The sequence below is a fragment of the Diorhabda carinulata genome, chromosome 5 (genome assembly GCF_026250575.1).
Source record: "Diorhabda carinulata isolate Delta chromosome 5, icDioCari1.1, whole genome shotgun sequence".
Lineage (NCBI taxonomy): Eukaryota > Metazoa > Arthropoda > Insecta > Coleoptera > Chrysomelidae > Diorhabda > Diorhabda carinulata.
Genome location: NC_079464.1, coordinates 22264630 through 22290825, shown reverse-complemented (window position 1 = coordinate 22290825; position 26196 = coordinate 22264630). Strand labels below are relative to the sequence as shown.

The 26196-nt window shown below is 30.1% G+C and overlaps 2 protein-coding genes across 8 annotated transcripts in view; both read right to left on the bottom strand.

Moving 5' to 3' along the window:
• LOC130893661 (tyrosine-protein kinase Abl) overlaps window positions 1-2655 on the bottom strand; it is a 72978-nt gene extending 70323 nt beyond the window's left edge. For 2 of the 5 annotated variants that reach the window (XM_057799930.1, XM_057799932.1), the window contains exon 1: window positions 2215-2655. In XM_057799930.1, coding sequence (XP_057655913.1) covers window positions 2215-2344 — 130 coding nt within the window. In that variant the 5' untranslated portion in view covers window positions 2345-2655. The remainder of the gene's footprint in view (window positions 1-2214) is intronic. The other 3 variants (XR_009059235.1, XM_057799931.1, XM_057799929.1) reach the window with 3 other exon arrangements.
• Window positions 2656-9527: 6872 nt separating this feature from the next.
• LOC130893625 (ecdysone-induced protein 78C) overlaps window positions 9528-26196 on the bottom strand; it is a 105588-nt gene continuing 88919 nt past the window's right edge. For all 3 annotated transcript variants that reach the window (XM_057799861.1, XM_057799860.1, XM_057799862.1), the window contains 4 exons: window positions 23116-23278; window positions 20659-21013; window positions 19859-20038; window positions 9528-18132 (listed from right to left, as the gene is read on the bottom strand). In XM_057799861.1, the coding sequence (XP_057655844.1) occupies window positions 17941-18132; window positions 19859-20038; window positions 20659-21013; window positions 23116-23278 (890 nt within the window). In that variant the 3' untranslated portion in view covers window positions 9528-17940. The remainder of the gene's footprint in view (window positions 18133-19858; window positions 20039-20658; window positions 21014-23115; window positions 23279-26196) is intronic.

Here is a 26196-nt window from a genome sequence, read left to right as displayed (position 1 = left end):
ATCCTTTAAATGTTTGAAAACATTCTGGATATACAATTTTTTCCGAGTATTTTTTCTATGAGCTGTACTACGTATGTTTTGAGATATGGCAACACTCACATGAATATGTCGAATTTGACATTGCCATAATGAATTGTGACATTAAACGTACTCGGAGCGTGTTGTTATATGAGTTCTATTTGGATTGTCAACAGATACTTGAAACATTCATCTTAGTCAAAAAATGGAATTAAAATGGCAAACATTTTCGTACGATGATTTTCTATGATTTTTGACGTGGATGAAACCAACAGCAAGGTGCTGATCCACTCGCTTTGACTTTTGGTGATGAAGCATCATCTAGAGCCACAGTATTTCGCCAGCTATGAAATTCAATTTCACAATTTTTTCAGCATAATACAAAATATTCACTTGACAATTTTTGTTAATAAGTTTTCTTTTCAATAGTTAAAAAAAAAATTTGAAAAAAATTCAGTACTTTGAATTTCACAACACACATCAGCGCTCAAATGTTTATGATTTTTTTGACATTTTAAAAAATACATCACATTTTTCTGTTATTAAGGAAATTTAAAAAAATTTGGGTCTTTGATTTCAAAACAAATGATGTTTGTCAGCACTCAAATGTAAACTTTATGATTTTTTTGATGTCATTACTAATTAGGTAAACTTTTGTATTAGTTAGTTAAATTCTTTTTATTTTTTAGGACTTTGATGTAGAATCATGAAATATGTACAAAAACACGTGTTTAAAAATTTTTTCAACTTAATCTTCAATTTTTGGTAGTATAATCATATAGCCTATTATTTATTAACATTGTTCTACAGTTCAGTTCATTTTGTAAAAAAATATGGACATGTCGCCACCGTTCCATTTCAGCAACGTAGAATGGTCAATTCTGTATGGTACACCAGCATTTGTTTGCCAGAAGTGTTCGAAAAAATCGGGGAAACCAATCCCAGTAGAAGATTTATTTTCCACCATGACAATGTGTGCTTTCACATATCAGTTCAACCAAAAACATCTTCGAACAGTCGAAACATCAAATTGATGGGTTCTCTGCCATACAGTCCCTGTTTGGCACCCAATAATTTCTTATTTTTTCCACAGATGAAAAATAAATTGCAAGTCCAACGTTTTTCAACAACTGAATAAGAGGTCGATGAGTTCAAATTACATGTTTTGGAAGTATCTCAATTGGAATGCAAAAAATGGTTCAAAGCATGCAATAGTATATTGACCTTAATGGAGAATATTTAAAAAAACAATAAAGCCATATCAAATAAAAAACATTAGTGAATATTATTTATATAATTATTAAAATTGTCAAATTATATTTTGATAACGACCACAATAGATTGAAACTCCTTAGACCTTTTTATACTTGTACGTAAAGTAAGTATATTAAGCAGATCACCTACAACACAAATTTTACAATACATGAATAGAAATAATGTTTTAATCACAAAAAATATTTTTTGCTTAGTTATTACATTTCATAAATATGTTATATTATTATATTATATTACTTTTTAAGAAAGAAAACTAATATCTAAATATCTATAAACAACAATATAAAATATTAATCTGAACAAACATTAATTAAATTGGATTAAATAAATACTATGTTGTAATTAATGAATTGATATTTTTCCTTATGCACACAAAACCACTTTTTTGCTAAATTTATTCAAAACATAATTAATTTTTTCCCTCAATTTGTACCAAAATATACATTTTTGTTATCATAAAACTTGTTAAACAAGCCTTGTATAAATTAACCTGTAAACAAAATATTTCAAAAACAGATATTATAAGTAAATAGTAGTTACTAAATTTCCACCTAAATCAAGTCAGATTCAAGGAACAGAAAATTATTATATGCACAAAAACCAGCTGCACTTTGAAAGGAAACATCCTTTTTCAAGGATAAACACTTGTATGAACTCGCAAGAACTTTAAAAAACAAACCACCCTCTGGAGAAATAAGCTGGATGGTTAGAAAAATTTTAATAGTTCAATTTTCTTATATACTCGATAAAATAATGAAAGAAACCAGATATGGAATCAAAATTTATTCATATTGACGAACTGGTTGTAAAAGCACATTTGATGTAAATTAAATTTTTACGAACGTTAATTTATCTGTAGATCAGTAGGTGCTTAATGAACTTTGCTTGCAGGTACTTAAGAAATATAAAAGTGATTCATACCACTGTGTTCGGTGAAAATATTGGAAATGGGCTGACGTCCATCTTTTGCAATTCTAGGTCTATTTCTTGTGGTTCTAATTGAATGGGTTCCCACAGAAATATTTCTTTCCTTGGTATTCTGAGCACCCATGGTTTGAAATCATACCCTTATTATTCCAAACTCAATTGTCACTTATTTTTTTTTGTATGTACACCTCACCACTCCGAAAGGGTGGATTTATCGACGCACTTCCCACCTACATAATATATCGACGACACACCGCACTCATTTAACGCTTTTGTTATTTAATTTAACATTATTTCATAAATAGAAACAATCAAATAAATCTTATTTTGATCTTCATCAACCCCACTTTACTGTCTATTCCGCCATATTTTCACTTTTGTATTTCTCTTTCTATTGAATTAATGTCATCTTTGTTTGGCATGTGTATTTCGATTAAACAGTTCATGATTTCGACGTTGGGAGTCAGCACTAGACTAACTACAGATATTTCCCATTTCCAGAGGCGTAGCATCACTTGGGTAGCTGCATATATTTACTAATAGGGAAATAAAATATTCAGCTATTCTGAATAGCGTGAACAACAAATACTATTTCGATTTTTATTTGTAATTGCTTGCTTCGCAACGATTTTGTATCAAAATTGAAACTTATCCCATTATTATCAAATTGAATTACAGGATACTAACATTTTAAATTTTTGACATAGGTAACAATAATCGTATCTGTTTGCGTGCTACTTATATTTCATTCTATCAATTTCAAATTATTAGGATTGAAGCTTTTCCATCAAGATAATAATCGACTCTCTGTGAATTTTAAATAATATCGTTATTACAAATATGAATTTCGCTATGTTTTTATTTATAAAGTGAAATGGTGTAAGTGCAGACCATTTTTTTATAAACGTTGACTTTACACTAATAATATATTTATTTGTTTTATAAATAATAAACTTGTTTCAGTATTATTGAATTGTTAGGTTACTACTAACTAATTTGTATTGAAAAATACGTTTTATAAAAAAATATAACATATAGTACGTACTTCACATTTTTATGAAAACGGGGCAACATCGTACAAGCGTATTAGGAACGAACTGAATCTTTATATTATAAACACGGGAAGAGAGCAGAATTTTACACATTTTTAATATATACTGCTCCTCACAGAAAAGTTGTGTGATTCTTAATTATAAGAACATTTTACAAATCAGAATTTTAATTCAAAACATAAAATAAATCATCAAAACATTTATACTTTTGAAACTAATATTAATCGTTTTCACATTCGTATTATTTTTTTCTCGATCCCTTATTACATATACCACACATCCATCTCTTACATGTTATGGATTGAATACAATCGTTATATTCAGTATAATACTGGAAATCGCATTTACAGATAATCATAAACACATTAGTTTCTTTAGGAATGATTCGTTTCTTGGAAACTTTACCTTTTCCTTTGTTATCCGTTTTTTCCCTTATCTTCGTAACTTGTTTATCTTCTGCCGTTACTACTTTAATTACTGTTACTCACTATTAATTCCGGCTCTTCGAAAACCATTTTAAGTCACCTCCTTATTTAAAGTATGTTAAATTCTCCCAATAATAAAGGTAAACTCGTTTTCAGGAAACTGTTTTCCGATATATTTCCTTTACCATTTGAATAATCTCTCGTCCCGGAATTTTTATAATGACTTAAAAACACTAATGCCTAAGCTGCAAGACATGGCTAGTATGCGGGGGTACTTAAGTATCGTCACATTAATTCGAAATGCCAATTCTATCAAGTTGATAGTAAGGGGATTGGAACGACCATTTTCGATTAATAATATAGAACGATCATCATTTGCTTCAAGAATGTTTCTTCACAATAATCCTTCAAAACCATTTTTTCTATGCAGCCATTACTATTTGCTACGTTAGTGGTTCCAGGATAACCGGTGTTTTCTGGTGCCTGGCATTGGCCCCACAAATTTTCGCCAATAATATTATTATTGGCGAAAATTACCTGAAGCGGATGAAGCCATTAAAAATGTTTTTGATGCAGTGCAGGAACTAGTCTCGTCCAAGTTCCACATATTTTCAGGTTTGTTTTGTAGTCTTAGCTCCGTTATAGTTTTTTCCTACAGTGTGTAATATTCATGAATAGTAAATGGATTGCAGCTTTTTTACGGTAAATTTCAACACTTTGCGGTTTTTTCAAAGACAAATTGTGTCTTTTACAAGAGCCTAAGGACCAATCTTTACAGGGGATACAGTCTTTGAAAGGAGTTTTTATGTTATTACCCTTCACAAACTGACAACTTATTTTCTAAATAATCCAAATCTATACTTCTCCATTTTCAATAGACCCCCACATCTAGACAACTCGTTTTTCATAGTCAGTTGAAATGGCAGTATTTTTGCGAAACGGTTTTGATTTCATCCCATACCTTCCTTTTAAATAGTCTATTATGGTATTTAACAGTATATGATGTTTTGCTAACATTGTGATCAACGTTTCCTTTGGATAACTTCCTTTGGTTGTTTTTCGTTGGTAGTTACGAACCATATTACCCTGTAACAAAATTAGAAAAAATTAATCATCTTAAATAATATAATTAATACCTAGTCTTTAATGAGAAATATATTGCGACATAAGACATAAGCAAACTACAGACACTTACCCCACATAGTCTGCACTTGCTCCAAGGAAGAATACGTATAAGGCGTGAGATAAACACTGTTTTCCCTCATAAATTTAAAAATGTTGAGATACCAATATATTCTATATAAAATATAATCAATATTTAATCTACTTACTAAAAATCAAAATACAAAATTTATTATAGCACTAAGATTTGTTACTGCAAGTTACAAAGTTCCAAATGTTATTTTACTCAGTTGATTTCAACAAATTTATATAATTGGCGGAAAATACAGGTAACTAATTATTTTCAGTAAATTTTATTATCACATATCATTTTTTCATATATCTACAGAATTAGTAGTTTATATTACATGTATACACCTTTATTTCACTCTTCATATGTCGGGAGACTGGCCGGTTTGCATCGCACTTTTTAGAAACTACTTAAAGTTAAGTGTAACCTAAGATTCTCATTTTGATAGACGGACCGTTAAGCCATGCTTAACATAACAAAGCAATCCTTAATTTTAAGTCCCTCTCGATCGGGACTTAAGGAGATACAATCTTTTGACGTTTGTGTGCAACTTGCAATCTAGATATTTTAGATATAATTGACCATGGATTTCCTAGATTAAAATATACACGGTCAGATCATTTCCACTAAATGGACGAACTTAAATTTTATTAACGCTTTTGATTAAGAAAACTGACAGTTTTACAAGTGTTAATTCAAATTGAAGAACGTTCGGAATTGGATAACGATGTGTAAGTTAATTAAATTTTTGTTAAATATCATTATACATAATGATGCGATTACAATATTTTTGGAAACGAACAAGTTGCTAGTAACACTGTGTTTCTATGCTTTATCTGGTCATGTTCTATCTATTGCTGACTTTGGAGGGATGCACACATTGACGGTTTCAAGGATCATTGTAAAAGTATCTGTTGCATTTGCAGGATTTAGCCCTCAATACATAAAAACGCCTGAGACCCTGGAAGAAAAATAGCAAGTGCAAAATGATTTTTTTGCTATTGCTCCGTTCCCTAGAGTCATAGGAGCAATTGATTGTACACATATTAAAATACAATCACCTGGTGGAGATGATGCCGAAGTTTTCAGTAAATGTAAGGGCTACTTCTCCTCAAATGTTCAAGCAATATCAGATGCAAGGATGCAAATTTTGGACCTTTTTACCTGATGGCCTAGTTCTGTTCATGATGCTACAATTTTTAATAGTAGCAGAATAAGAGTTCGTATAGAGAATGGTGATTTCCCAAATTCATTTTTATTAGGTAATATTTCCGACTGTTGAATTACAAAAAGTACGAGTGTAATTTTTTTAGGTGATAGTGACTACCCTCAAAAACCGTATCTCTTAACTCCATTAGCAAATACAGTTACACAAGGTGAAAATTTATACCCATGAAGCCCAGACATGAACCCAAAATACAGTTGAACGACTATTTGGTAATTGGAAAGGAAGATCTCCTGTATTGACCTATGGACAGGCGTTCTTTAAAACATGGCAAGAAAAATTAATGAAATGTGACCTCCATTCCAGATGACATCAATGTAATGACCTTGAAGCTTTAATTATGCTGGAAGATATGATGGCTCCGAATGAAAATAATGTAGCAGTTAGAAATGTTTTCTAAATGATTACTTCAATCATTCATAGAACAAATATATGGATTGATGGGATACTTTGTATTATTAGTCTCCTTTTTCAGTAATCACTTGAGAAATTGCCATTTTCTCCTCGGGAATATCTAGTGACATTCGATTTCACTATATATATTTTGTTGATTTGTATTCATTATTTTATTACTATTTTTTGATGGTATCCTCATTTTACCTATTGATACCAATTTTGATGATTATGATGTAGGTTATCTATGGATCAATGTAAATAAGCAAATTGTCAGTGTCAGTATTATATTTTGATAAAAACTTAAAAAAAGTTCGAAACGTCAAATTTTATCTATCTTTTAAAAATTATTGAAACTAATTTTGAAACAGAAGAGACCTAAAATCAAGAACATTAAGAAACATAAACGTATCAAAAGGTCTAAGAAATAAATAAGAAATTAAAGAAATTTCTATTATTTTTCCATTTAGTATCGCATTCAATTTTCTATTCAAGTATTTTAGACTTATTATTATTCTCATCAAATTGTTCGTTAATTGTTTCATAATTAATCTCAATTTTCTCATTTTCATTTTTCATTTCTCTTTCATCAATAATATTATTCTGATTCTGTATATTCAATATATTTGTATTTAATTCATGTTCTATAATATAACATTCGTTCTAATATTTCATCATTAATATTTTTTTTTCTCCTTCTACGATTTCAGTATTATTTTCATTCATTTTTAATTATCTAATCCCTTTTATTGTAATTCTACGTCTAACTTTACTTAATAATTCTATTTTTAATTCTCCTCTTGTATCACTATTAATTTCTTTTACCATTATAATCTCTTCTTTCGAGTATTTTTCTGTTACATTCAATTTGTGTGTTACAATAATGATTTAATACCGATTCGTTCGTTTCTATGATTTTTCAATGTGTGGTAATGAATTATTAGAAGTGAAATTTATTTCAATTATTTTTAGATACTTTGCCTGAGGCTCTTTTCTAAAATTTACAGCTTGATCATTATTATTCTCTTCTAAATCAAATAAACTTTCAAAGTTATCTACTATTTCTTCTATTTATCAGTTTTTGTCATCATATTCATTATTGTATAAAATTCGGTTTCTCATTTCGTGATTGGAAATATTTATTATTGTTATTAATATTAACGTTTCTAGTAGGTCTGTCCGTGAAATTTCTTGATGTCGTAGACATCGGTTCTGGTAACTTTTGCACAGGCATTTGGTTTTGCCAGAAAACATTTTTCCTGGAACCAAACGCCTGAACCTTAGTTGGACAGTTTCGTCGTTGTTGTGGTACGGGGTTTATATTAATTGGTTGACTGGGAAAATTATTGTTGTAATTATTATTACTATTATTATTTGCAAAAGACTGTTTGTTGAGAACGTTATGAGTGTTCGGTATAGCTACATCGATAAGAAGAACTGAATTGACTCTTCTATCAACCACCACGATGTCATGTCTGTTATTTGTCAATTATTATTATTATTATTATTATTATGTGAAAGACTTGCGCTCTACTCAGCTTAGAGCTGGTATTATTTACCTATTCCGGATAGAAAGTATCAAAAGGATTAGGCTCGGTTCACATAATGAACTTGCGCACTGTGTGGCAAGTATTCAATATTACAGCCTTCTGGATGTCGTCGAAGGTGTTTTTTGGTAATCCCAGTTTGGCGATGCTATCGTGTAGAGTCTTATTATTATTATTATATTCATTGTAATCATTATATCGTGGATTGTTGAAATGATTTCTATTATAATTATTATTATCGTTATAATACTGATGATGATATGGATAATTATCTAATGACTTATTATTATTATTAGTGTATCGGTTATTTTGCTCATTTTTCATTAAATTCGTTTCAAATTTATCAGTATTATTACTAATCCTTTGTACTGTTTGACTTTCCAAAAGATGTAGTCAGTTTCCAAATATTATTAAATTTCCATTTTTAAACGGCCTTGTTCTTGTTAGGTCTTGTAAAATACAATACAAGTCTGTCCGCAAAACATTGTGTTTTTGGCCAAGTCTTTAATTCCATTCTATTTTCTACGATGACCTCTGCTTTTCCTATTAATTTTTCCTGTATACATTCCAATACATGTTTATTTATATGATGATTTTTGTAAATAGCATATGTTTATTATATTTTCAAGTTTTAATTTAAACAAATCCCAGTTAAGGGTTTTTGGATTGCTGTTGCCATTTTTGATAAATTTGGATTGTTTTTATCCTCTTCATATTCAATTCATCAAATGTACTTAATAAATTATCTAAATCGTACATAAAAATAATTAATATTCAAATATTAATAAATTATCTCTTCCTTACTCAACTCATTGATAAGGATAGAGTCAAAAAAGGAAAAATTGCAAAAGTAAAGAGACTTGGCGCTTACAGCGATCTGAAGTTCCTGTTCCGTAGGTATTTGCGCTTCTGTATTAAAATACGTAGTTAAGTCTTTCACCGCACTATACGTAATGACTGCACGAATCCTACTGACCGCGCCTATTATATTTTTAACTTTCGAAAATTAATTTTAAAAAAACTTTATTAATACAAAAAAATACAGTTTACAATTTTATGAACAAATAAACTTGATAAATTTCAGTATTGAATTAACTAACATTCATTGAAAGGTATGTTCAACAATCCTATTTTATAGGAAAATAAACGCTGACATGTTTACAAAACTTCATATAACTTCCACTTAGAAGTTTTTAGTAATAGTAAGTGTTAGGTATTTATTTATTATACTTATGTATAACCAAAAATAATGTTTTGATGTTCGTTATCTTTATATTTTTTTGATTGAGTAACACACAACTTACTTGTGAATAAGTAATTAGTTTTTTAACCAATGAAATTTTCCTACAGAAGTTTTTCAAGAAACAAGAATTATTGAAATATTCACTCTTGCCTTATATCCCAACATCAATTTGACTATTTTGAGAAGAATAATTCGAAAAGCTAGTTAACAGACCGAAATAAAACAGTATATATATAAGGAATAATTTTTTAATGAAGATTTCAATTTGATACAATATACAATTAATGAAATCGAACAATAACGAGTCCTACATAATCACATATCAAAATATCTTTAAATTACTCAGTAAACTTAAAAAATTATCCTAAGTTATTTGAATGGAAAGTAAAATTTCTAGTGCATAAACAATACCTTAGATTTTAATCTTTAATAGAATAAACAAGATAGATCATAACAACGTATTAACATTTACTAATATCTATGATTCTTTGAAGTTTAGTTTTATTTTATATATACATATCAGCTATATTAACAGTAAGTTATCCTATGACTACGCCAGTTTGTGTGATTGCATTAGTATGGAAATCCAGTTAAAAACAATTTTAGAAGAATCAGATGACTTACTTCGAATAACGTAACAACATAAAGTGATTCTCCCAACATTTGAAATAATTCCATTTCCCACTGGATTTAAATCTGTCTGGTGGTCATACCATTCAGGGAAAGAAGAAATATATTATCTGTACTATTATAATTGACGTTATAAGTTAATAATAATCTTGTACTATTAGTTTTAATTTTGACTGACTTGTATATATATAAAAAAACAGAATATTCGATAATTAAATTATTATAAAAATGATTCTCGACAATAAATAAATTGATGGCATGATCGTGAATCAATGAATAAGGCAGTGGAATTATGCATGTCAATAAATAATAAAATTTGCGTCTTTTGGAAAGGTAATCAGACAATTCAGTTATTATTATTAATTATTATCGTTAATCAACTTGAATTTGTTTTGGGAAACCTATATATTTAATTTTTTCCAAAGAACAGTTTATTTTAAGCACAGCCATCGGCCTAGGTTCAATCGGAGATAACATACAACTTTTTCATTGGGTTTCTGAAAAAATAAATTATTCATTCAAAATAGTAACATCTAATCTATTATCTCAATAAATGTGTGCTTTTATAAGAAAAATTAACATTAACGTTATGTCGTATACCTGAGGTTATCGTTACTGGATCCAGAAATTCATTTTAAAATTGATACAACTTTTTGCTTAGACAAAATAATTTGAAAAAAATAACAGGTATACATGATGTTTCCATTTAAAATTTTATCTCTCTCTGCTCATTGAGTTTTTAGTGTAATAATCCTCACTTTATTGTGACAGATAAAATGAATTCTATTATAAGACAAATTATTAAAATTTATAGAAATGGACATTTAAAGGGTGTTATAGAATATAGAATTGTAAATATTATTTGGAGATAAATATCCAAATTTAACTTGACATAATCTCGTCGTCATACTCGAGAAAAGTGTAGGTACTATTCACTATACTAAATTGAGTATTCTCATTTCAGAACCACATTTTATTTTTAATAAACAATCACTCCCAATAAAAAACATTATATTTTATACTGACTAACTTCTAGCACTCGCAATGATAGAATGGACAAATCGTTATTTTTCTACCGTAACAGCAAGCGTAAAGATGCCGCTTTTCCCGCACGACTAATAAAAATACATTATTTACATAAAAAGGACTGAAGAATCGATAATTTACGGTACAAAGATAATTCCTTCAGATACGTATACATAATTTGAAAAAAGTTAACCAGTCACTTGTCTCATCTATCTGTAGTCAGAAACATTTATCTACCACAATTTAGTTCCTTTACATACTGCTAAGTTAGACGTCAAATAATTTTTATATAAAAGATCCTGTAACCGTAACCACAATGATTAACAGAATGATTAAGTTAGATCTTGATATATTGAACTCAATTTTAGGTAAAGTTTGACAATATCTCCAGATATAAATTAAACCCAAAAAAATAACCGAGTATCTACCTTGTCGTTATATTACTTTGATAATTTTTTGTGTACTAAACTACAACGAAGTTTGCAAGGAAGATTATTAATAAATAATTTAAATCTAAAAAATATTGCATATTAAGTATGAGTATTATTCATTATTCACCTATCTCGGATACAAAGTATCAAATAAATGTTTGCTTCAGTTCACATTTTTGCAGCTTTAACACGACAATAACATCAATGACTTGAGCTTAGTAACACCCTAGAAGAGAAATACCAGAATTTTAATTTATATTTTGAATCTAATCTCAAGTTCGTCCATATTCAGTAACTTTAAAAAATTTTTGATTTTGAATATTATACTGTCTAGAATGGAAAGAAATGATTTGTATACGTCTTCGATATAGAATTTCTATAATAATATAATAACCACACCAAATAACACTATCATGATTAAGAAATATGCCTTATTCGAATTACACAAATTATTCAATCCTGGATAATAAACAATTATTTTATTGCTAGGTACCTTCCACATTACAGGGAATTTCATTCTCTGAACACCAAATATGTATATGTGGAAAGATTGAAAAAATAGTTAATTCTATAAGAATTATATTTGTACTCTAAAAAGAATAAACTTTGACATACATACGTTCAAGTAAAACATTAGATTAATTGAGTAAAACATCACTAAATTGTTCACTCTCAAGCAATTTCTAATTCCGTCACATGAAAACACAATTCATATTATCAAAACTTCCTAGAATGCTCATCTTTTTACCACATTTAATTCAAATCACACTGTTTGTTTGTATACTACATATTTTGTAATCAACATTTAACTAACTTCCCGAGAACCAATCATTTTGAAATTTTGCACGCTTACTTGCTCCCGATGACAATAAATGAATTAATAAAAAAAAAACGAATTAATTGGCAAATAAGTGGTTATTAATAAGTTCACCAATAGACTGCGCTAGCAACAAATAAAAATTTCTATATAGATTGCAATAGATGGTGCTATTAAAATCAGCAACTAAAATACAAATTTCGTCTATAAATTTTCAATGATTGTTTTTGATATAAATGACTTGAAGCTAACGGAAAAGAAACCGTGCATGATCGAAGTTTAAGTTCAGACGCAAAGACTTAGAATCCTAGTGTAAAGTTGCAAGATCTTGACCAATTATAAAGTATCAATTGTTTAAGAGTTTTCAGACAACTGAAGTACAACACGTGACAAAACTGATATAGTGCTCTCGGATAGCAATATAAAATGTGAGGTCCATTGAGAGGAAATAGGTTCCATCTTTTCGTAATTTGATTTTAGAAGTAAACAATCAATAGAACGTAGGACGTATATAAAATATTGATTACAAAATTTTACTGATAAAATAACAAGAGTGAAACGTAAAAAATTATATATTATAATAAACTTTTTTAAAATCAGCACTTTATTAAGGTTTAAAAGTGCAATAAAAAGAAATAATAAGGACAGAATAGGGGTTGTGGTTGACAAGGCTAGTACGTATGAAGGCAGAAACTGGTAATAATAGATTAAAATTAGAATAATTATATTAATTATATTATATATTATATTTGATTATTACAATAACAAAAGTGTGGGTGTTTTATGAGAGAATACAATACAACATATACCATTCTGAAAAAAATAAAATTCGTATAAAATTTGAGTAAATTTTAAATTTCTGTTATCATCAACTTCTGACCTCATACGTACCTTATCTACCACGAATCCTATTCTGTCCCTATTTTTTTCTTTCTAGTGCACCTTTAAACCTTTATAAATTGTGATTTTTGATAAAAGTTTCTCATAAATATTATTATATTTAACATTTGTTTCATCTTAGATTTTTGTAGCCCCCTGAAATTATTTTGATGGCTCTTGTACCACTTCAAAACGATCAGCTAAATAATAGATTTCTTTCCGATACTTTATACTATTAAGATTTCAACCAAAACACAAGCCGGCATCACACTATGCGTCCAATGCTTCCAACGTTGAATGCTGATACGATTGGACGCAAAATATGGTCGTAGTGCCATTCGACGAATGTTCTGCTTCCAGCGTTGGCATTGGAAAGTTGGCCATGGAAAGTTGGTTTCGTTAACCCTCGTCAAAGGAGTACTCAACATTAAAACTAAGTCGGAGCCAATACTTGTTGAATCATCCAGTTTATTTTAAAAAAATATATCTGTTGTATGCTGTTTATCACTTTTTTACTACTTTTTGATTTCTTTAGATAATGTTCCAGCCTTCGTCCAATCTTCAGGATCTAAGGTGAACTTTGGCGAAAACATCGTATGGTACCGGCTCATTTGATGTTTGACTTTTCTAATTTAATGACTGCACACAAAATAAAGAAGCTGCAAATTTTTTTTTGAAACAATGAGATGATAAAATGTGTTCAATACTGTTTCAGTATATCGTGTAATGAAATAATTGTCCGAGAAAACTTCACAAATAATAATAGAAGTAGATGAAACGTTATCTTGGGAAAGCTATTTTAATTCTATATTTGATCATAATTGTTGTCAAACGGCTTTGTAAATTACAAATTACTCCTCTTCTCGACATAATATGCTGTATAAACTTTGTATATAAGTACATATCAGTTTTTGCATGTATACGGCATAAACTATTAAAAGGCAGTCGCATCGAGATAAAACGAACGCGTCTGTCTGGGCCTCAAGTGTTAAAATAATTTATTATCGCTTATTTGTTGCAGGCATTATCGGAGAAACTAGGGGGATAATAATAGAATAAAATATAATAATAAAAGTACAATAATAAATCTAACCTTTTGCCAGCATGATAAGTAGAAAGTTTGAAAAACTAATAAGCTATTTTTAGAGTTACTTTTTTGGGCTGGAAACTGCTCGAGAAGTGTCGCTACTGCCCTTCACTGAGAAAGTTGAATCAATACTGAATCTTATTGATCTATACTAGAATTTATAAACTTTTAATTTGAAAATTGATATAGGTTTCTGGGAATCGGTGTAATATATTATATACTGCGATATGATTCTTTTCACATTAAGTAGTTAAGCTTAATAGATTTCATACCACCAATATCGACATTATTTATCAACATTACATGACTATAATAATATTTTAATACCCGAAAACGATAACAATATAACTATTATTTTCAAAATCACATTAGATCCATTGTACTCACTTATCAATAACTAAATCATTGTAAAAACATATTAAACATATTTTACCCTAATAATATCAAGTCTTTGTTTAAATAAAAAATACAATAATATCTGAGCTAAAAGCAATTAGGTGAATTTTTAAGAATTGATATTCCATTATATAGAAATTTTTGACTTTAATGTCATATCGTTTTTTTTTAATAGTGAATATTTATTATTTAGGTGTATCTGGTATTTCACAACATCTAAAATTTTGCCCTCATATTGAATTCTTTCTAGAAGATTCGATTATAAGAATAAGTGAACAGTTGTTATAAGACCAACATTTGATTGTCTGGATTTTGGCAAACAGAAATAACAGATAGATCTTTTCACCAGTATCTACAGAACTACAATATTGCCGGATCAATGATTGATGCTATGCTGCTTACAATTAGAGATAAATATTGGACAAGTTCGGAATGATGTCAACAGTTTTTTTTAAAATCAGTTTTCAATTAAACTAGAATTTAGATTTAAAATAATTTATCAAAATATGATATTGCCACTGAAAATTTACTTATTTATATTGATCTATAGATCTCCTTCATCATGAATATCAAAATAAGGATAAAATCAACTTAGAACTCCAACTCCAATAAGAAAAATTAATTTTTCCTTTGGTTTCCTCATCTCAAATATATAGCGGTAATCAATTAAATTTATTAGAATTTACAAAATAGAACTATAAATTTTACTTAAATTATTTAGATCTTTTTTATCATTTATAGCTTTTTCGTTCCTATGAATGAGAACTATTTCTTTTTTTTTATCGTATTGATGACCTCTTAGTCTATTTTCTAAATATTGAGATGTCTGCCCTATGTAGACAGCGTCACAATTAGTACAAGGCACTTGGTATATAATATTATTTCTTTTGTTTTTTTGGTGTTTTATATTTTAGTAAGTGAAATATTTGGATAATGTATTATGTTCTTCATGACTTATACTAATAAATTATTAATAAATAATAAAATATTATTTATTGAAATAATTTGAAAATTGTTGGGAAAATCCTTGTACATATGGTAAGGAGAAGTGTTTTGTTCCGATGTTTTCTTTTCTGTTTTACTTTTTAATTGATTGTAGTATCTGTTTATTCTTTTATTTGAATATGTTGTTCATCATTTTTTTCGGATAATTATTTTCTTTCAATGCTGTTTCTGTTTTTTGAATAGCTAATCATCTAAATTCAGGATCCTGATAGTTGGATAGCAGCAGGATAACAGCAAAACTTACTATCACTTATTTTTTTTGTGACATAGGAAGAAATGAAGTGAAGTTCAAATATCTTGAGAATCAAGTTGGTTTCGTATACCATTCTGTTCTTGTTATTGTTAATTTTATTTAATGTGGCATCAAGAAATTTGATTTCGATTTGATTTGTTCGATTTCGATTGTTGATTGAAGTTTTATATGATTAGAATTGGATTTTTTATTCATGTTTCCAATTTAAATTCTTTGGTACGGCAGTAACGCTTATACATATCAGAAAAAGAATGGAATGTTTATATCAAGTTTGCTTAGGACAGTTTCCTCGAGATCTTCCATTACTAATTGAGCTATAACACTTGTAATATGTTGTTGTAATGGTTTTATAGCTTTAATAAATTCGTTTCGAGGCATTTTTATATATTCTTTAATTTCTCACAATGGAAATAGAAATATTTGTATATAAAGGAACTACATCCAACTAAATAAATATATATTCGTTATGATTTTTCATACTTTTAATTTTTTCTTTGAAGTCTCCCATGTGTTTTTGATATACTATTGTGCTGATATAAAATATTTTGTTTTGGTGTAAATATTTTTCAAATAATTAGATAATGGGGTAGGCTTGTGCAGCTTTGGTAAACTATATATTTTAGGGGCTAATTCCCAATGCCTCACCCCGTTTCTTTCTTTCTTTCACCTTTTAATATGTTTGTTTCTAAATGTTCTTGATTTTAGATCTCTTCTAATTTGAAATGAATTTCTGCTATAATTATAATATATATAAGACAGAAAAAAATTTAACATATTGCGGTCTTGATAAAAAATCTATTGAAAAAATTATAAATTATAATGTTGCTTTTTTACTTTGCAGCTGTTGGATTTGGGAAAAAAATTAACAATAATACAACTGATGCTTACAAGTAATAGTTACTAATTCCATCCCCATATAATGTAACAGAAATATTGAAAAAATATCCGTAGTTAGTCTTTTACGAGTGCACGAAAATTACAGAGTTAAAAGTTTTTAGTATAACTGAAACCTTAGAAAAAAAAAATAGAAACTCAATTTTGTTGTAGGTTAATTTCACCGAGCAATCACCTACTGAATTTTGTCGCATTAATTTAGAAACTCTCTGTTGTTTGTAGACTTTGTTCGAATATACTATTTCTTTGGTTTCAAGTTTTATTCTGGTAATAATCCTTATCCTCTAGTACTAATTTTTCGATTAGATTGTAAAATTATTTTTTTTGTATTCTTAATCCAATTGTTTTTCCTAAATTTAAGATACTTTTTTTCTTAAGAAGTTAGGCAATAATAACAAGTTGCAACCTCTCTTTGACTTTTTTTGATATCTATCGCTTAAATTTGTAATAACAGCAGACTGACATAAAATTCTTTTCATACTTATTTAGAGAATAATTAATTGAAAAGTTGAGAAATGAACCGTTTTTATTAGAATATCCGTTTTTTTATAAGTGTTGGTAACAAAAGAAAACTAAATAATTGATATGTTCAACCTCATTATCTGTTCAATTAAATAATGGATGTATATTATTATTGAGAAAGTTTCTCATATAACCTATTGATATTTGGACTATTTAAAGTTAATTGTTATTCTTATTTCATTCCTAATTTGTTTATGTTTCAATTATTGTATTTTTTATGAATCTAAAGTGATTAAATTATATATTAGTTATACATTACCGATAGTCCTCCACACCAAAATTTATAAAATTAAAACAGAATACTATGTACATAGATACGTTTAAATACATATTTCATTTATAATGATATGTATAACATCTTAAAAAATCTCAATTAAAAACTATATAAATCTAATCACTAAGTGAAACGAAAAGCTTGACCCTGTCGATAATAGTTGATAACTCTCTTTATACTAAAGTCATATAATTTTTTTTTAATTTGAATATTTTTGCTAAGTTTTCCAAATGATATGCTTCCTTTAAAAATAATTATATGATCTTATTAAAGAGAATTACAAAAATTTAACTTCCATACGTCAATATTCAGCCTTGTAGCACATTTTGAGCAAGTCGAGGCATAAAACAGCAAGATTCACGGCGTATACATTAAGTTATGTCGATTAATTCCGGAATCATACGTCATTTTGTTTCATAACTTGTGGCATCACTGGAGATCGTCTTCTGTTTTAGGAATGTCAAAAATTTCTGCAAATAAGGGAGGTAGTGTGAGTTTGGTCCAGTTCAATCGGAACCAGTCCAGGTGAGTAGTATGCTTGGCCCCCAAATTTCTTAATTCCGGGAGTTTTATCAATAAATTTGAGAAAATTTGTGGTTCGCTTGCGTGGTTACGTCCCACCTGAAACAGTACAGATATATTATAGGTGTGCAACGATACTTCTGTCTCTGTTTGGTACCTAATCGAAACACTATAACACCGAATACTTCCTCGACACGAATAGATTCCGAAAGGTTTTTATCATGTCTAAGCTCGTGATGCTACTTAAGTTAGCAGAGTATGAGCAAACAAAAAAAAAACAATAAGCGGAAAATTAAGTGCTAATTAAATGCTAATTGATTGACATATTACGAAAGTTTTTGAGAAATTGGCTGTTTTGCTAACTTTAGAAAAAGTTATGTGTGCAAAATCAATAGATAATTGAGGTAGAGTGCTTCCATAATTAAATGCTTCGTTGTTCAATGAAAGAAGAAAATTCTTTATGAAAAAAAATTTCCTTTTTTAAGACGTTAGCGCCCATATCATTGAGGGCTCGACTAATGCTACTTAAATACTGCGGAAAAAATTAATGTTTCGTAGGCATCTCGAAAAAAATGACTTTTTCCGAATTTTCCTGGCAGAGCTCTATCATTAGCGAAGTTAAGAAGGTGGGTGGCTGGATAGGTCCTTAATAACTAAATACTCGATCAATTCTAATGAAATGCTTGCGAAAAATAAATGTTTTGGAGTTGACACGAAAAAGTAGGATATAAAGCGAATTTTCCCCGCGAAACAAACAAGATTTGCTGTCTTTTTTATGAGTGCGTTGAGAAAATAGTATATTATGCAATTGAGAAGAAAGAAAAATATTTTTGTCGGGGAAGAAATTTATTTTCCGAGCGAAGTGTGGGGAATAATGGTCCGAGACGAAAAAATATATTTCTCTCTAATTGCATATGATACTTGTTTTAACGAGCATAAGAAGTTTGGCGACTTCTCTAGTTTTTTTTAGGGAAGCAGGTTAGATGTTTCTCCTGACGGGAGATAATGGCGGCGCGTCAGAGAACAAAAAATGACATACGCGTGGTGATTGGATCTCGTTCATTTTTCATCTCATCGTGACGTAATTATTTCCCAACGGAGAAAAACCCTTCATCAAGCGAGTAATATCGCCATTTTTTCCCATTTATCAAAGAAAATTATTCCATGGTATGTTTTTCGGGAGATTGCTTTTGATTCTACCTAATTTTGCTTAATTATGAGCTTAATTAGGATCTTGATATATGAAGACTCAACGAATTCTATTCATTCAAAAGTCATTTTTTAGAGACATCTCAGAAAAATACATTTTTTCCCTACCACTTAATTAGCATTAGTCGAGCATTTAACCATAAAGATAATTTTCCGCCAATGATAGTGTTCTGCCGACAAAACTCGGAAAAAGTCATTTTTTTCATAACTTTTGCGAATAATTAGGTAATAAATATGGACAGAATATCACAATTCATGTAGGAACTAATATCAATTTCATTTGAGTAGTTGGCCAAATACGGGACGTTTAAAGGAGTGGAGTTTTGGTATAAAATCCAATATGTGTATCACAAGTCTTTGCAAAATAATATAATTTAATTCATTCACTATAAATGTAAATCCAGGATGATGGGATCTAGCGAATTCGTATTTTTTCCAAATTCCCTTAATATGGGTTTCAAATAAAGTCACAAGACATATATGACTTGTTTATTGAGCTTGTTTTCTGACTTCATCCGTTCACATTGTGGTGTAAAACCATTTGTGAAACATACCAAAATAGGATTATCAATTTCGAAGCGCATAGTTTCAAAAGCTATTTCTTAAATTAGAATACCTGTACTTTCAAAGCTTCTATCAACTTATCTTGATGATGTTCGATCGTTTTTACATCGGTTACACCAGGTCGATCCGCCGTTAATAAAACCACGGCAGAAAACAACCCAACCTCTGTGTCGTTAAGGGCAAGAGCGTTGAAGCTGGTAGCGAAATGGATTAGGGATGTGGTAAAATCGCTCTAAAAATAAAAAAAAACTCATTATAAATATTAGGAAAATAGTAGAAAATCAATTGAAATTGAATTATTATATATAGGAATATGAAGATTTGCAAGTACACATTACAATTCTATTTCATACGATAATATGCATTACATAAAGTAAATTGCATCTTGTTAGGAATACATTGTGATTTTTAATGAAATTACACAAAGCACAAATATTGTATAATCATGATTATGTCAATGAAATGAAAATGTTATTTTATATTGAACGATGGACAACATCGACTACACATCAACGTTAAACACTTCAAACTGTTGTTGAATTCATATTTCGCACACGATGGTTCAATTACATATATTTGTTGCATTGATCAAATACGTATAATTTTTTTAAGAATATCCAATTTAAAAAAATCAAAGATTCTTCTCAGGATCTTCACTTTTTCATAAAACTTGCTGTTGTAAGTGTAGCACTGAACTATTTTCAAAGACGGCAATGCACCTCAGTTATTAATTTCTTGATATGAATGGCATAGATTTGGAAAATGAAGGACTTTCCATTTTTATTTTATCGATTAAAAGTGAAAACTCCCATAACTTCTAAATTATTTTTAGAACAAAAAATATCTACTCACATCATACATAGTTTCTAATTGTTGACGACTAACCGTCGTCCCGTCGTCGAACATCATCGAAGTATTCGAAGTTAGCCTTGCAACGTGGCTCAACCAAATTTCAAAGAATCCTATTTTTATGAGTATCAATTGATCGTCTTGGCCTAAAGCACAAAATCCGGGAACTCGTTTCGCGAACTCTACCACCCTTTGAACGCTCGGCGTAATATTCGAGGCAAATTGTTGCCACAACCAACATCTCTCCATTTCTAATGACTCTGCTGTTGATGAAGCTACCTCTGTATCCGACTCTGGGCTCGCGGGAGGAAGAATAATTGGTTTTCTCGATAGATTGCGCGTTTGTTCTTCCGTATATCTAAAACAACCATAAATCGCTAGAGAGCATAAAATATAGCTTGAGCAACAACCAAAAAGGTGGAATCTATTTATTATAGGCATGGTTTAAAAGCATCGGAAGACATAGAAGAAGGAGTAGTGGTTCTAAAGCAGCTTTACCGGTAAGCGTAACAAGGACGCCACAATTTTTACCCAGTAAATTCAAAGTGGTCCGAATTCCAGAGCACGAAGGTCATAAAGGCAAAAAAAGCAAACGAAATGGGCAAACAAGCTGCAAAAAGGCCATTTGTTGGATTAGATCCCCATTATATTGAAAAATCGCCAACATCTACAACAGAGCTAGAAACTGCTGTTAATCTGTAGACAACAAGCATTTAAATTTCATGGGGATTTAGATATTTTGGTCAGAGGCCGACACTGCGGAATACTGGGTCCCTACGAAGGTTCTATATAACAATATATATTATTGTACTTGATTTCCTTGCACTACTTTTGATGTAGATTAACGTATTGTGAATATTTTTTCATAAGACTCTGACTCTCTTCAATTTGATAGTCAAACCTTTACTTTGCAATTTGATACTAGTTTGACTCTACTCAAAATGCCTTTTATGCTTTTTTTGCTGTTTATTTCAATAGAAAAATTGACTGATGTAATTATCTTCTGAGCATGATTAACGAAAACCATCAATGTATATCCTCAAATCTTTGGGCAGATGAAGTTACGTAAATTACCAGATTGAGGTGGGGGAAGTTATCAATTTTGTATGGAGTTGTGAGTAAAATAACTCAATTTCTTATCCACGTGAAAATATTTGAAAAAAATAATTATCATTTCGATATTAGATGCAAATGATTTCTAACTTATTTATGTGAATCAACTAAAATAATGAGGGTGGTCGGGCCCCTGAACGTACAAAGGACATCTCTTAATCTTTGATTGAGCAAATTAGATCAATACGTTGCTACTTAAGTTTTGAGACATATACAGATACAACACTAATGTGAATATGTCACATCTGACATTGCCTCCATAAAGATTTACATTTTTAATTATGAACTTACTCAGAACGTTTTGTCATACTAGTGCTACTTGAGTTCTTGTCAAATACATGAAATATTCATCTTGGTCAAAAACATTTTCGTAAGATGATTTTTTATAATTTTTGCCGCTGATTAAGACAACAGCAGTGTGCCGATCAACTCGCTTTGACTTTTGAGGATGAATCACCATCTCGAGCCACCGTGAAGGTCTTGCAAAATCTGCTGTTGTGCCAGAAAACATCGATTCTGTGTGTGAACTGATATTGCAAGATCGTTGTCACATACCGTGATATTAAGGCATACTTGGTATCGGTTACAATTGCATACATTCAATATTGCTTGAAAATTTAGCTGCCGAAAAGATTTGTTCGCGTTGTATACCGCATAATTTGACAATCGTTGAAAAAAAAGCTTGTGTCGCGACGCTTTGTATGGGTCTTCCAAGACAAGCCAAATCCAACAAAAGTTGTTCTCGCACGAAGCACTTCGAAGCAAACGATCGCCTGTTTTTTTTGGAATACCTGGACATTTCGCCAAAGTGCATAAGATCAACGTATAATGGTCAATTCTTAATTATTTACTAGCATTTGTTTGCCAGAAGTGTTCGAAAAAATCATGAAAACCAGAATCGCACATCACGAATCATTCTCCACCACGACAATACTCACGACAACTCACACATGAGTTGTTGTTGTTTGGCATCCAATAATTTCTTCTTTTTCCCTCAGATCAAAAATAAATTGCGAGGTCAACCTTTTTTCCACACATGAAGAAGCGTTTGATGCGATACCTCAATCGGAATAGCAAAATTCTTCTTCAAATGGTTCAAACGCATGCAAAAGTGTATTGATCTTAATGAAAAACCATTGAAGCATATCCAATTACAAATAGTTGATTTTATTTGTCTATCTCAAAACTTAAGTAACAACCATGGTATAATGATTGTTTATAATGTTTTCTCAATTATGTGAAGGAATTACAATACATTGGTTATAAGTTCATTGATACGGCTAAATTGAATCACCACACATGTCACTAGTATCCATTATAATAATTATATTCTTCACTTGAACTTACCCGCAATTCGCATGATGTGCTTGTGATACACTAAGGATGATATCGTATATAGCTAGTTGCTTAGTTTCTGCATCAGGTTGATCAATGTCTGAGGTCGTTACTCTTGAAGGTTCCTCAGTACTTCTTTCCCTCGACCGCTTTGGCACCCTACCGTATCGAACAGCTGAAAAAGATAAACCTGCATCATGGTAAAAGAAAGTTACGATAATTCAAACTACAAAAATAATGTAGAAAATTTCAAATGAGTGGAAGATGTTTAGTTTATTTGTAATTATTTGGATTATGGATAAAGTAACGGTGTATTCAGGAAAAAATTATTTTATTTCACTTCACTCATTTTTATTATCAATTTTATACATAAACCTATACCTGGTTTTGTGACCTGTAGCTCGAAAACCTTATTTTTCTATATTTTGGGAAATACTAAAATAAATTCTTTGATAAGGTGTTTTAAAGTAGAAAACTATATTCTCAAAATCATATTAGGTTCATATATTATAAAAGTATAATAACTTAAAAGAGAAGAATTTTTGCATTTAATATTCTCACGCGCCCTTTCAAAAATTAATCTCTTTTGTTATTTAAGATGTCAATTGAAAGAACTTATTTTTAACAATATGATAGACACAAAAGTTGAATACTTTACTTCTAATATTAATCGACATACCTTACCGTTAACTTTTTGTCTGGGACGGTTATTAACCGCTTATATAGTTATCCGACATCTGCCTTTGCGATAAGGGAAAACCCAGAAAAAACCTTATCAGATTAAAAATAAAAAAATTACAATTATAATATTACATCTAGATATTATTTATTAATCAATCTTTGACCTTTGGTAGTGGCTCCGTCTTAGAATCTAAGTAAGGATTTTCATTAACGTTTTCTCCCCAATTAGAGTTAACATCCCCTGTAAATATATTATCATATGTTCCCTATACATATTTTAATTTTATGTCTATAGTACCTCGTAAATACCCAAGTATTCGTTTTAAACATTGCCGAAGTTCTTGGTTATTTTAATTCATATATCTGCTTAATATACTTATAATTAGAGTTGGATCGGGTCTTTTACAAACCATTAAATACACTAGACACCCGATATGACTTCGATTAGGAGCATCTTAATTTTCATCGGATTTCAACGCCTTATAATTTAAATTAGTTACAAGCGGTCTACTTACAGGCTTCCAAGTTGCCATATGAAATTTACTTGATACTGCTTTAATTTATTGTTGTTTCTTCATTTTGTCTATTAACCCTACTACTTAAGAAGAGTTTTACCTCTTTTAAATCAACCATTGAAAATATATTCATTAAGTAATGTTTGAAATTTTTCACTAGATCATCCACATACAGTACAATGTAAATATTTTTAGAGATACAGGGAAGTCTCAAAGCCCGCTTAATACGAAACCGAAATAAGGATATTTTTAAGAATCGTATCCGCTGGGGTCGAGGTGGTCGGTTCTTCAACGTAGCGTAGCGTTATATCAAAGACAGCTGCAGCCTGCAGGAATCAGGTCAGCAAATGTATTTAAAAATTCAGTTGCAGCAGCATCATTAGACGATAGACGTTCCCCAGTGATAGACAATTGACGTATGTCATGCTTCTTAAAACGATCAAATATGTACTAGGAGAAAAAGAAAAAAGAAAAAGATTATAGAGCTTTTTCTTTGATAATATGCCCACTAATCGGGTACTTTTTTTCTCTCTACAGAGAAAATGAAACAAACAGTGCACTGTCAAGTTTCTCCTATGGTGTAGTTTTTACTGTTTGACGAGGTTCAATACAGTAACTCGTTGAAGAAATACAAAACTGTTCTATTTTTGATCGGTTTTCATTCCAGTCAGTGATTGTGGAATCCCCCACTCCAAACTCAACAGCTAATTTTGAGACACTTTTACCATTGTCTAAAGTCTATTTCAGAAAGGTGTAGAGTAATAAAATGGGGAACTCCGTCTAGTTCGGCTCAATTTCGGTGTCGACCATAGGTGTAGGTCTTGAAATAGTATTGTTTGTAATATTAAAATTTCAAGTAATTGCGTAAGAGAATTAGGAAAAGTATATTTTCTGGCCTGAAGCCTATGGATATATTGTGTAGGGATTACTTAGGCAAAAGATTATATAGTTACTTTTTGCGTTTAATAGGTACCGATTAACCTTCTATCAGTGTCTCTGCCTAATTCCAGCCCTATTTCAGATTCGGCTTAACCATGCGCCGTAAGGGCAATGGTGCCTCACCCAAAATTTTTAGACCTTTATAAGTATATTCGTTTAGTTAAACGCATCTGTATTTGCTGTTAAGCCGTAAATAGTGTTCACAGTATTATAAGATTAGGTAATAAAATGGCGAAAAGATGTTTCAATAATTCTCCACTATCAGTGAATGAAAAACTTATTATTTTAAATGTACACGATTGCATAAAATACGATTACCCGAAAATTACTGTACAAGAAACTATCGATCGGGAACCCGAATGACTGGAGTTGGAAAATCCACAATTTTTAAATTGCGGGTAAGAAAGATAGCAGGCCAAGTGGAACCTCCCGAAAAAATTCCAGGCAGACCAGGAAAAGTCCTTGATGAAGACACCAAAAGTGTAATTCGAAGAAAAGTTCACTCTTTTTTTGATTTTAAAAAAGAAATACCCACCCTAGATAAGATTTTAATGAAGCTTGGCCAGGATGAAAGTATTCCGTTGATAACTGAATAACTTTTATGGACCACTTTGAGAAATATGGATTTTGCCTGGGAAAAGCATAACTGTAAAGCACTTTTATTGGAAAGCGATGAAATTGTTTGCTGGTGATGAAAATATTTAAGAAGTATAAAGCAATACAGAACAGAGTAGAAGAAAATCTTTTATCTTGATGAGACGTGGATTAATGAAGGTTATACAGTACCAAAAATGTGGCAAGACGAAAATATAACCAGTGCTCGCCGAGCTTTTATGGAAGGCCTGTCAACGGGTATTAAGGTGCCTTCAGGTAAACGAAGAAGACTAATAATCGTCCATATTGGAAGCGAAGAGAGATTTTTAAAAGAATGTTCGCTGACCTTTCATTCGTGCCATAC